The 13,092-nt window shown below is 39.9% G+C and overlaps 2 protein-coding genes across 2 annotated transcripts in view; one reads left to right on the top strand and one right to left on the bottom strand.

Moving 5' to 3' along the window:
- LOC143154770 (protein obstructor-E) overlaps positions 1-5,956 on the top strand; it is a 27,663-nt gene extending 21,707 nt beyond the window's left edge. Inside the window, exons 2-3 of the mRNA XM_076326723.1 lie at positions 297-707; positions 5,089-5,956. Of these exons, the coding sequence (XP_076182838.1) occupies positions 297-707; positions 5,089-5,399 (722 nt within the window). The 3' untranslated portion in view covers positions 5,400-5,956. The remainder of the gene's footprint in view (positions 1-296; positions 708-5,088) is intronic.
- Cpap3-d (cuticular protein analogous to peritrophins 3-D) lies at positions 5,935-13,092 on the bottom strand. The gene is made up of 5 exons (XM_076326724.1): positions 12,951-13,092; positions 10,928-11,146; positions 9,397-9,664; positions 6,509-6,643; positions 5,935-6,387 (listed from the first exon to the last, which is right to left on the bottom strand). The coding sequence occupies exons 1-5, from the start codon at positions 13,003-13,005 to the stop codon at positions 6,372-6,374; spliced, it is 693 nt and encodes a 230-aa protein (XP_076182839.1). The 5' UTR covers positions 13,006-13,092; the 3' UTR covers positions 5,935-6,371.

Below are 13,092 nucleotides of genomic sequence, written 5' to 3'. Positions count from 1 at the left end.
TAAGTGGTAGATACTTCCATAGTTCATGATCTTTGAACTCACATTCCAAAACAAATATTACTTCAAGTCAGATACTCTAGTAATAGATACTAGAAGGTAGATACTTTCATAGTTCATATTCTCCAAACTCACACTGAAAAAAAACATTATTCCAAATCAAATCCCCTGGCAGTCATAATACTAAGTTCTACAGATACTTCTATAGTTCACAATCTTTGAACACCCACTCAATGATCCCGTACCGTATAATCAAGTGCCTAAAGTGTCACTATTCAACTTACCCTTTGCTCTCTCAGGATCGTTCGGCCAGAAGCAGCAGCAAGAAGACCCCTGCCAAACAAAATCGAGGGTCGTGGGTGACATAGAGTACTGCGATCGTTATTGGGAGTGTGTGAATGGACGTCCAGAGTTGTTCGACTGTCCAAACGGTCTTGTTTTCGCTGGCAAACATCGCGGTGTAACCGAGGGCTGCGACTACCCCTGGAGAGCGAACTATTGCGATGGAAAACGTCAAGCCAATCCACCGATTCCAGCCGACCATTGCGACTGGCTTTATGGTATTTTCGGCCACGAGACATCTTGCACCAGGTATTGGACCTGCTGGAACGGAACCGCCACCGAGCAACTGTGCATCGGTGGACTTTTGTACAACGAGAGAGCCAGGTCCTGCGATTGGCCGGAGAACGTCGAAGGATGCCAAAAACATCGTGAGTAAACGATAATGAAATTTATTCGCTTCTCTAGTAACAGATACACCCCTGTCCGAAAGTATTAACCCTTTGCGGTCGTATTAAATTTGGAAATGGATGGTCGTACTGATCGGAATTAATTTCCCTTGAAAAATCAGTGATAGATAACATGTAAGATTACGAAGGATAAAGAAGATTTGTTAATTGTTTCGTGAAGTTTAAAGATATGTTCGTATAACAGTGATAGATAACATGTAAGATTACGAAGGATAAAGAAGATTTGTTAATTGTTTCGTGAAGTTTAAAGATATGTTCGTATAACAGTGATAGATAACATGTAAGATTACGAAGGATAAAGAAGATTTGTTAATTGTTTCGTGAAGTTTAAAGATATGTTCGTATAACAGTGATAGATAACATGTAAGGTTACGAAGGATAAACAAGATTTGTTAATTCTTTTGTGAACTTGTGTGAACTTGTGAACCCTAATTTGTTATTTTAGATTCGTAATGGAAGTGACTGTTGTTTCGTAGACCTATTGAAACGATATATTAGAGAGTTACATCATTTTCTTTTAGGTAGGCGAAAAAAATTGAATTTTTTTTCTGTATAAAATATTTAGGATTTTTAAAAATAATACAGAAAAGTGCAGATTGAAAAAATCGAATTAACGACGAAAATATAATGTACACTTTCAGAAACGATTTTCGTCCCTTTTTTTACGAAGGATACAGGGTGTTCTGATACTTATGGACAAGAGTGTACGCTTGTTTTATTTAACAGGAATGTAGATATGTTTAATATTCCCTTTGTTTAATACAATATGCTAACAATTTTTATACGCAGAATGTGGCGTCTTTGCGTGTGGTGATAAATGTGGTACGAGCACGAGAAAAATACAAAATACGTATACACAGGATGCTTTTAACGGTTAGAAATTTTGTAGATTTGTAATATAGTAGGTTCTCCGTGCAAATAATTGGTCGAGGAAACTATTTTCTACGTTTCACCGTCAATTTTTCACTCCTTAAACATTGTAGGAACCTATAAACGATTCTTACTTTCATAATAACAATGACCATAAATCCATACTGTTCATAATTTACCCGTAACTAACCGCTTGACTCCAGATAAATAATTCATCGAAATTCTTTCTCTTCTTCTACACTGTAGTGTTCACCGTACGTTCTCAATAAATAATTGCTTAAACAACGCGTACTAACGATCACACTGTGCAATGTGCTTTGGCTTTTACTACGACTGCATTAAATAGTGTTCAAGGCCGACGAGTTACATCGCGATTAAACGCTACGTTGCAAAATGTGAAAGCTTTAAATGCTCCTATTTGCATCTTTCTTTTCCTTTTTTTTTATTCAGCTTCAACTACGACTGCATTAAATAGTGTTCAAGGCGGACGAGTTGCAAAATGTGAAAGCTTTAAATGCTTCTATTTGCATCTTTCTTTTCTTTTTTTTTATTCAGCTTCAACTACGACTATATTAAATAGTGTTCAAGACGAGTTGCAAAATATGAAAACTTTAAATGCTCCTGTTTGCGTTTTTTTTTATTTAGTTTTTACTACAACATTAAATGGTGCATTACTGCATTACTGCAATAGTGCATACTGCATTACTGCATTACTGCAATAGTGTATACTGCATTACTTCATTACTTCAATAGTGCATACTGCATTACTGCATTACTGCATTACTGCAATAGTGCATTACTGTAATAGTGCATTACTGCAATAGTGCATTACTGTAATAGTGCATACTGCATTACTGCATTACTGTAATAGTGCATACTGCATTACTGTAATGGTGCATACTGCATTACTGTAATAGTGCATACTGCATTACTGTAATGGTGCATACTGCATTACTGCAATAGTGCATACTGCATTACTGCATTACTGCATTACTGCAATAATGCATACTGCATTAAATAGTGTTCAAAGCGGACGAGTTACACCGCTACATTAAATAGTAAATCGCGTCACACCGACGAGTTGCAAAACGTGAAAGCTTTAAATGCTCCTGTTTGCATTTTTTTCTTTTTTATTTAACTTTTACCGCGACTGCATTAAATAGTGTTCAAGGCGAACGAGTTACACGAGAGCGGTATTAAATAGTAAATCGCGTTACACCGACGAGTTGCAAAATGTGAAAGCTTTAAATGCTCCTATTTGCGTCTTAATTTTGTTTCTTTCCATTTTTTCTCTTTTATTTACTCCGAGGTGCTGTCTGTCCCCTCTGTCGCGAAACGCAGCGCATTGCCCCGAGGCGATGTTCGCGATCATTCTCACTTTCGAAAGCGACCGCGTACGAGGACACCGTACGCCTGTGCGCGCTGTTTTGTCTTTTTTCTCGTCTTGTTCGAGGCTTCGCTCCAAGTCAGTGCCCTCCTGTAAGAAAAAGAGGCGAGCCGCTACGCTAATTAGCATTCAAAGTGAGTCCTCGTCGCGCCTCCGTCTCTAACCCACGTATTACCGACAGTGAGCAAGTAGCTTGACAAACAGCTTCGCGAATAAAAAATCTCATTGATCGCGGCAGACCGTGAAATGTTCAACTCCGCGAAAACAATGGACCCAAGAGCGCAGACATTGCGGTTTCCGATACAAGAGTAATAAAATTTATCCCGGAAATTGGCCGAGAAAAGCCTCGAGCAGCACCTTTTTCGCGGCAACGGGTTCTTGAAATGAAAAGTTAAACGCTTCGTGCTTCGATCAATTTCTTTTTATTTTTTTTTCTTTCTTACGGAAAGACGTTTTTCTAAACATCGCACGCACGCACGCGTTTAATCGCACTTGCACCGTTACGATATGCACTTCTATCGCGAACACTTGCTTCCGGGAAGAGAGTGAAATTGCATGGATTATTGACCGCTTAAAAGTAACGATCTAACTTTTACTCATTTATCGAACACGCGTGTCAGATCGTCTAAGAAATAATAGGGATATATTTCTCTTTTGGGAGCGAAAGGAAAGAATTTACGTTATTGGTTGTTGGGTGTATTTTCTGTAAATTTAACAGATCTTTCAAGGCAATGGATAGACATTTGATAACATTACACGATTGTTTTCGATAAGAATTTTTCAAATTCCAGCTAAGTAACCATGCACGATATTATATATATGCTATATATATATCTTCATAATATTCTATCAATAATATTTACAATATTTTTACTCTCTTGTATATACAATATATTCTTGGTATATTGTGCAATAACGCCTACACTTGTCTCAATATAATCGCAAAGCTTCGGTAGTACAAATGCTTCTTGATTCTTTGATTATATTTAGTAAAAAAGCTACACTTATCCAGTCCAGAAGCTAATTAATACATCGAAAGACCCTCTCCTTCCTATTATTCTTGTGTAAATATACTTATTCTCCTCTTAATTCTATCCTCGATTGTTAAGCCAGAAAAACATTTCTAGATAAAGAAAAATTGCACAAACATATATACAATAATCCCCCTCAAAATATGAAATTATTTGAAAAATTCCACTTTTCTGTTCAATCTCAGCAAACGCACCTACATCGTCAATAATAAATTTACGTACCACAAAATTATCACATTATTTATACGAAAAAAATCATTTCTCGGAGGTCCCATTTGCAATCTCGAAGCTTCGTTAGTTTCTATTTTAAAATGTCCACTTCTCTGCTCAATCTGAGCAAATATACTTACATCGTCAATAATAAATTATCAGGTTATTCACAGAAGAAAAGTAATTTCTTGGAAGTCCTTTTTGGAATCTCAGAGCTTCATTAATTACTAAATTATTTAAAAAATTCCACTTCTCTGTTCAATTTGAGCAAATATACTTATATCGTCAATAATAAATTAGCAATACGAAATTATCAGGTTACTCGCCCGAAAAAAATTATTTCTTAGCAGTCCCTTCTCTAATCTCAAAGCTTCATTAATTACTAAACTATTAAAAAAATTCTGTTCAACCTGAGCAAACGTACTTACATCGTCAATAACAAACTAACAATACGAAATTATCAGGTTACTCGGCCGAGAAAAATAATTCCTTAGAAGTCCCTTCTCCGATCCCAAAGCTTCGTTAATTTTCTAAACTATTTCAAATTTTTTAAATTCCACTTCTCTGTTTCTGCACGGTTAACAACACATTTTCGAAGATGTCCCAGAAAAGTGACACAAAAAGAAAACGAAATTCTTGGGAGAAAGCTTTACATCACTTCCACGGTACACCCACTCCCGACTCGCAAAATATCCTCCCTAAAATATTACTAAACATTCGCTGAAGATAATATTAACCGCGAGTGGATACCTCCGGGCGAAACATCCCCGCGTCTCGCGATAACACCGTGGAACGGTCTCTTCCCAGCGAGCTATCCTATTACACGTAATTCAAACCCCGACAGCTCTCTGCAACGACGACGCGAACGGAAACGTTCCATTGGGCAAGTCCTGCAACCGCTACTGGCAATGTCAAGGCGGTTATCCACGGCTGCAGAGGTGTCCAGCGATGCTGGTCTTCGACCGAAGGTCGCTGAGGTGCGTGGTACCGCCCACGGAGGATTGCGACGTACCGACGACGCCGCCGAATCTCGAGGGTGATCTGCCCGACGGTCGGAACGAACAGGACCCCGAGGAAGAGAATCTACCACCAGGTGTTGCCCCGTTACCAGCCGGAGCCTTACCGATACCGCTTCGAGCGCGTCCCAGGAACTAAATCGCGGCCAAACGAAAATCATTCGCGACGAACGTGACTGAGAATAAACACGTTACGGGGTGAACGGGAACCCTGGCACGTTGACGACGAACCAGAACACGAGACACGGTGTGAAATCGGTAACACGGCTCCGATCGAACCGAGTCTCCCTAGAGGTGTCGTTAAATTAAGTTTCATGTGTATTCACCCGCTTCGTTCTAGGATACCTAGCGTCCCTGGTGGGGACGGATATTTTTCTCGTTTTTTTTTTTTCTTTCCTTTCTCTCTTTGGTCGTCGATATCCCGTCGACCCGTGCACGTATTTTCTAAGCTAAGACGGATTGTGAATCTTTAGGGGAACGCGTGTTGGTACCGATCCCCTGATCCAACGCGAGGATCAATTTCGGAGAAACTCTCACCGTATCCGTTCCGTTATCATTTCTTATAGTCGAAGTGTAAATATTCTCTTTACCCATTCTCACCTTACCTTCGCCTTAAACTCGTAAGACTTTACTTAACCGGGACACGCTCACCTGTACGATGCAGACTCGTTGAAATAAAGTGTACGTTGTATAGTTTTTTTTTTTCTACTCATGTCCACATATTTATTCGAATATTTCGTTGTACATGTTTCACGTATCGTTAGAACCTTTTTCTTGCGTTTAAATAGAAATAAAGTAATTTACGAACGATCCAACGAACCGGTGGCCCGGTTCGATTGCTCGCTGGACGGAGAGCTTAAACTTAATCTACCTCCGCGCGATTACAATTTTAGGAGCTTTCCTTTTCGATGGTGTTTTCACAGGTTGGACGAATCGGACAGTGTTTACGTTCGTTTCACCGATATACGCGGGTAGGATTTCCGAGATACTATTTTACAGATTTCCAAACAAACGATCAAGTCACCGAGGACGACTTTCGGATTTCGGGATTCTACGACTGTTGGTGGGCTCTTGCGAATCTGATTCAGGAACGCTGATTCTCCTACACTATTTATAGATCATTGGCGCTGCAAAAGAAAATTTTTTTCTTTTTAACTTATTCCTATCAGTTTAATTTTAATATTAGTATTGATTCCACGTCAGAATGTAAAGCAGACGCGGATCGATTAATGAAATTTTATAACGTACCAGTGAGGCAGCTCGTCGGGATCGAGACAGGCCAAGCTCACGGAATCGAAGAGTTTACCATCACCGCAAGTGATCAAACGTGGATGTCCGTCAACGCAGGTAATCAATCTACCGCAATCGCCTGGTACCGGGAATCTGAAGAATAAAGTTACTCGGTGTTCAAAAGAAATCTCACCGAATGAATCCACGAGAATTTTCATCCTCGTGGTATTCGAATCTAGGAATCAATCGCGTCGGTCAGTGGTTATTGCGTCTAGGGAAACAAACGACGAGCAAGAATTGATGGTAAATAAAATAAAAATATAACACAGTGTCGATAGTAAAAATAACTACTTCGAACATCTTGCGGGTAAAGAAGAAATTTTACATTTAAAATCGAGGTTCGTTCCAATCGATTTAAGCGATTCCTGTTGGACGTAATCCTCGATGACGCAGACGTAACAATGATTAAATGAAGGAAATATATATAGATATTAAGAAAGAGAATTTACAATAAGAATTTAATTCATCAATTTTACTCGATTCGGTTTATCGTATTACTCACACCTGTCGAGTAAAACGGTGTGTATTATTGGTGATTTGTTAAACTCTTATCGTGAATTCTCTTTCTTTTAACAATCATCTAATCAATGTTAGTTTATCGATCACTGTAGATTTTTGCGTCACCGAAGTTGGTTAAAATCGTGATGGTAAATATTTTTGTTTTAAAAAACCAAAAAGAGAGTCGTCGATCTAACGAAGCTTGTTTATCCCACGAGGTGAGACTTTGTTTCAATTTTTACGTTCGAAAGTAAAAACTCTTTTCGTGGATTCTCTTTCTTTTAACAATCATCTAATAAATGTTACTTTGTCCATCGCTGTAGATCTTTGTGTCACCGAAGATGGTTAAAATCGTGATGGTAAATATTTTTGTTTTAAAAAACCAAAAAGGAGGTCGTCGATCTAACGAACCTTGTTTATCCCACGAGGTGAGACTTTGTTTCAATTTTTACGTACGAGAGTAAACAGTTTGATACGGGAACGTTTGAATACGTAGCTATTTCAAGAGGTATTTATCGTCACGTTTAAAAATGACATTTTATCCGGCTATTAACGCCGGAGTAATATCGACTAAAAGAAGAGGACAATGTGTTCGTTAATACGGTTGACTAAGAACCGAATATCTCTGAAACACGTGTTGCTTCACAGCGGGTGTGCCACGGCCCTCCAAAGGTAGACCGGTTCTTAATTTGCGCGCTGGGTAAACTCGAATCGCTTGATATTTAAGAACATCGATTCTTTTGCTTGTTTAAGCGAAACCCGAGCGGTATTTCCTTTTACCGGGTGACTCTTTCACCAGCAATGTTGTTTGTCGAGAAAGGTTTCTTAACTTTCACGTGATCTTCCTTTTACCTGGTACGCGAGACACTGGACATAAATACACCAGGATTCGTATTCTTCGAACGAGAATCGATTCCAGTTACATCCATTTCCTTGCAAACGAAGAGACCCATTATTGAGAGATCTCTGAGAAAATTTCTATGGGATGAAGGTAACCCTAACAAAGAACATTCATATCGTGAAAAGAATATCTGTTGCAAAGTATCGTTCACTCTCTGGATGGATTTGAAATTTAACGATTGAAATTTGTTTAAACGAACACGTCACCATTGCTCAAGGATTTCTTGAGTCAATGATACGAGCTAACCACTGACATCGTTACTGAATATAGTGACGACGTAATCGACAGATTTTGTTTACCAGAAAGATGGTCTCTAAATGGATTCCAGATTTAGGGATCAGAATTTTTTTAAATGTCACAATTACTCAGAATTCTTTACAACGCGAGTTAATGGCTCGTTATTGCCACGAAGATGTAATCGATGAATGGAAAAATAGATTTTGTTTACCAAAGAGTTAATCTCCAAATGGATTCCAGATTTAGGGATCAGAATTTTTTTAAATGTCACAATTACTCAGAATTCTTTACAACGCGAGTTAATGGCTCGTTATTGCCACGAAGATGTAATCGATGAATGGAAAAATAGATTTTGTTTACCAGAAAGTTGGTGTCTAAATGGATTTCAGATTCAGGGATCAGAATTTTTTTAAATGTCACAGTTACTCAGAATTCTTTACAATACGAGCTAATGGCTCATTACTGCCACGAAGATGTAAGTCTTTCTCTCACTAAGGATGAGTGAAAAGATAGCTTTTGTTTACCAGAGAGTTGGTTTCTAAATAGACTTCAGATTTAGGGATCAGAATTTCTTCAAATGTCACAATTATTCAAAATTCTTTACAACACGAGCTAATGGCTCGTTATTGCCACGAAGACGTTATTGCCACGAATCGACGAGTGGAAAAATAGCTTGTGGTTACCAGAGAGTTGGTCTCTAAATATTGGGTTGTTCGGAAAGTAATTTCGTTTTCCAAAAACACTCCAAAAATATCGTGTTTCATTCTCACTAAAAAAAAAAACACGAAATGACTTTCCGAACAACCTAATAGATTTCAGATTCAGGGCTCAGAATTCCTTTAAATGTCACAATTACTCGGAATTCCTTACGACACGAGCCAATGGCTCGTCATTATCGTGAATATAAAAGAGAATATTCGATGCAAAATTGAAGAAATTGGTGTTGTCGAGTTACGATTCATCGTTTAATTAATCAACGTTGCTTTCTTCGATGTCTCCAATTACAATTCACATCGCAAGCATCGTTATTCTAACGATAATCCACTCTCACGTGTTCGGTTGTCAATTAGGATCGCACGCGCACGATTTTGACCTAATCGATGAATTAAAAAAAAGAATTCTAACATCGTGAGGGTCACACGGACATTATTTATAGTTTCTCGGAGTGATCATTTGCTGTCAGTCCCCCGTATGAACCATTTATACCTACCTAGGGAAGGGCCAGAATTTAGCAGCCGCGCTATGGGATGGTACTTTGTGGGGACACTTGAAGCCGACAATTTCCTCCGGGTTGCAGTAGGGCAACAGTTGATCCGGCCAGACGCACGTGTGACTCTTCGCTTCGTATACTAATCCAGGGTCGCAATGTGCTTCGTCGGGATGTCCGTGAACGCATCTGATGTACGTGGTGCTGCACGCATCGCTTACAGGGTACATGCCGAATTGGTATTCGCAACCGGGAGTGCTGAGCGGAGTGACTACAAATAACGTTTCGTACTGTTTCACATCGAACAACGTGGTAATATTGACAACTATCGTTAGGGTCTCGTCGGTAATTTTCATCGAATTTTAGCGGCACGAAGAACAAGTTGTTCGAGAAAAAAATCGAAGCGGTAATTAAATCAACATTGGCGTTTAAAAGAAATTTTGAAGAAAAGTGTTACGATTGGGAATAATTTGCTCGATGGCGAGTCTTTGTTCTCAAAATCGAATCGTTCGACCACGTAACTTTTACTTTCTTACGCTGTACAACCTATATAGTAAGTTTCTTTCGAAAGAAATCATGCGATGAATGTTTATCGCGCGAACATCTTTTTGCAACTACCGGCAGAGAAATATTAAATGTTCAACACTTTCGAGAGTGGTTGACGAGTAGTGAAATTTTTATCGTTTCGATCCCTATGTTTCGCGGCGTGAATTTTGATTATAACAACGGTGTTTATTGTTACAAAACTGCTCGATATATTTCACAAAGGGAAATCGATATATAAAGAAAGTACACGTTTAAAAAAATAAAATTCCGATTCTCCAAATTTCATCATTTTTACACGTTGTTCTCCCAAATGTCTTATTTCTTCCTTTTTCTAAGTATTATTTTACAACGGTGTTGCTTTTAAACTTTTATCGAACACTTCCTTCGAGAAGTGAATCCAATTTATAAAAAAGAATATTCGATGCAAAATTGAAGAAATTGGAGTACAAGTTACTTTTATCGAACACTTCCTTCGATAAGTGAATCCAATTTATAAAAAAGAATATTCGATGCAAAATTGAAGAAATTGGAGTACAAGTTACTTTTATCGAACACTTCCTTCGATAAATGAATCGAATTTATAAAAAAGAATATTCAATGCAAAATTGAAGAAATTGGAGTACAAGTTACTTTTATCGAACACTTCCCTCGACAAATGAATCGAATATAAAAGAGAATATTCGATGCAAAATTGAAGAAATTGGTGTTGTCGAGTTACGATTCATCGTTTAATTAATCAACGTTGCTTTCTTCGATCTGTCCAATTGCAATTCACATCGCAAGCATCGTTATTCTAACGATAATCCACTCTCACGTGTTCGGTTGTCAATTAGGATCGCACGCGCACGATTTTCAATTACACGTAATTTAAATTACGTTATGCTAACGAGTCCACGTACCGACGAAAGGTATACCTTCGCGCGTGGCTCGTATACTTACGTTTGTTATGACATTGCCGCGATTATTGAGAGCGTAACGCGATACTTACGGTCAGCCTTGCGATCTCCGCAGTCCACGGCCCAGTGATAGTTGCAATGATGGTACACGTCACCATGGCCGTCGAAAAGCAGTCCGTTCTCACAGTATTCGAGGGTCAGTGTACCGTTCGTGCAAAGGAAGAAACTGTTACAGGACTCGGGATGGGGGTACGCATGGACACCATATGGATCTGGACACGGTGGTGCGCCCAAAAGAGCACCTGCCTCCACTGTAAAAATGAAAGTCAAGTGTCCAATATTAACAGACAAACAACTATCTTAATCTCTATCGATGATCTTTAATGGAGAAAAAGATAACATTTCGACCATTTTTAACATTCCGTATAAGGACTCCATACCTCTTACGAGTAAACCATGATTTTAACTTCTATCGAGAAGACTTCTATTCAGAAGAAAAATAATATTTTGACCTATTTTTAACCCTTCGTGTACGAGCTTTATATCTCTTATGAGTAAACAACGACTTTAGTTTCCATCGATGGTCTTTCATGGGGAAAAAGATAACATTTCGAACATTTTTAACCCCCCATATAATGGCTCCATACCTCTTATGAGTACACTATGATTTTAACTTCTGTCAATGATCTTTTATTCAGAAAATAAATAATATTTCGACCACTCTTAATCCCTCGTGTACAAATTCTATACCTCATACGAACTACAGTTTCTTCACACGAGTGTAATTTCTTCATAAACGATCATATATCGGTGAAAAACACCATAAAAGAAGCTACCAGTCGACAACATGACGTACAGTGATCCCTGAAAAGTTATCGTCGAGTAAAAATCGTGTTGTGACAACGTAAGAGGCGATTAGGCGAAGTTTACAGAAACTCCTCGATAAAAGTGACCAAATCGAGCGGGCTCTAAGACTTTTAACGAGTGAGACGCGCGATCTTGTTCCGCGAATCAAGTGTCTCGCATTACACGCTCGAGCTACGAACGATCGAACGGAAGTGCGCGTCGCGATTCGGACGCGCATGGTAGATCACGGCCGCGAAAATAGAAAATAAAATCAACCAAGAGACGTAAATATTCGTGCGGCATCGAAGCCGAAAGTCGCGGCGTTTCTTTACGAGGAGAACCAACCGTTCGGGAAAGTGAGATCGTAAGAAGACCTTTGACGTCGTGCGACAGTCACAATAGAAAGGAAACGGAGTGTGGACGAAAAGAGCAGATCCAAGGATCGGGTAGTAGGAGAAACTTACACGCTCCGACAACGTCGACCGCAACTAGACATTCGTCCGCGAGCTTCGATAACGATGAAACATCAACGTTCGTCCGTAAAAACCACAATCCACCACCGAACAAACCGAACGCGATCAAACTCCCAAAAACGAAATCATAAATATCCTATAGATTCAACGAACCCTGATAAATAATAAAATACATCCACGATCGTAAATTACTCCCTCCCCACGCCGAACACTCGCGCCTAATTGAATCCAGGAACCCTCTCGCGGCGCAAGGAGGAACGAGAGAACGCCCGATACGTTCAAATCGAGATAAAAAGGAGACGCGACTCTCTCTCGAGTCTGTGTGCAAGAGAGAAAGATAGAGGAGGTGCTATCTTCAAGGTGCGTGTACATGAATAATGCACGGCGGTTAGATCGTAAGCGTCGATATGCCCGATGCATTTCTGAATAATAGTTCGTGGAAGGCGTAAACGTTAGTCGAGCTCACCGCCATTATATCATAGGTCGCGGCGACGTAACCATATGGCGAGAGGAGTACCTCACGACGGTACCCGGTGAAAGCTACTGAAATTTCTGCCGCGCGTGTGTCGCAACACCGGGAAACACGATGCACCACTGGGATGGACGCGGATAAAACGCCTGCCAGAATGCAGCCCGGAGAACGGCGATGCGTCTTCGGGACGCATCGTGGGGGCCCTGAGTCCTTTGCAGCCGGGAGGCTGCGTTGCGCGCATCGTAGTTTGTCACGCGACGAACCGCGATCCCGTGGGGGGACGCTGGAGGGTGTCGATGGTGCTGATTGGCGCAAAAAACTTACCGGAGGCCAGAAAAGCCGCCAGGGCCAATAGGGTCACGCTCCACGGATGGCTCATAGTACACGGCTCGGTCTGATCCGCCACGGGTCGACTCTGACTACTGACACTTAGTTATCGACCTCGGGACAGAGAGCTACTCCCTTC

This window comes from Ptiloglossa arizonensis, chromosome 2 (genome assembly GCF_051014685.1).
Source record: "Ptiloglossa arizonensis isolate GNS036 chromosome 2, iyPtiAriz1_principal, whole genome shotgun sequence".
NCBI classification, from domain to species: Eukaryota; Metazoa; Arthropoda; class Insecta; order Hymenoptera; family Colletidae; genus Ptiloglossa; species Ptiloglossa arizonensis.
The sequence above is the reverse complement of the archived record's forward strand: the minus strand, read 5'-3'. Positions and strand labels throughout refer to the sequence as shown.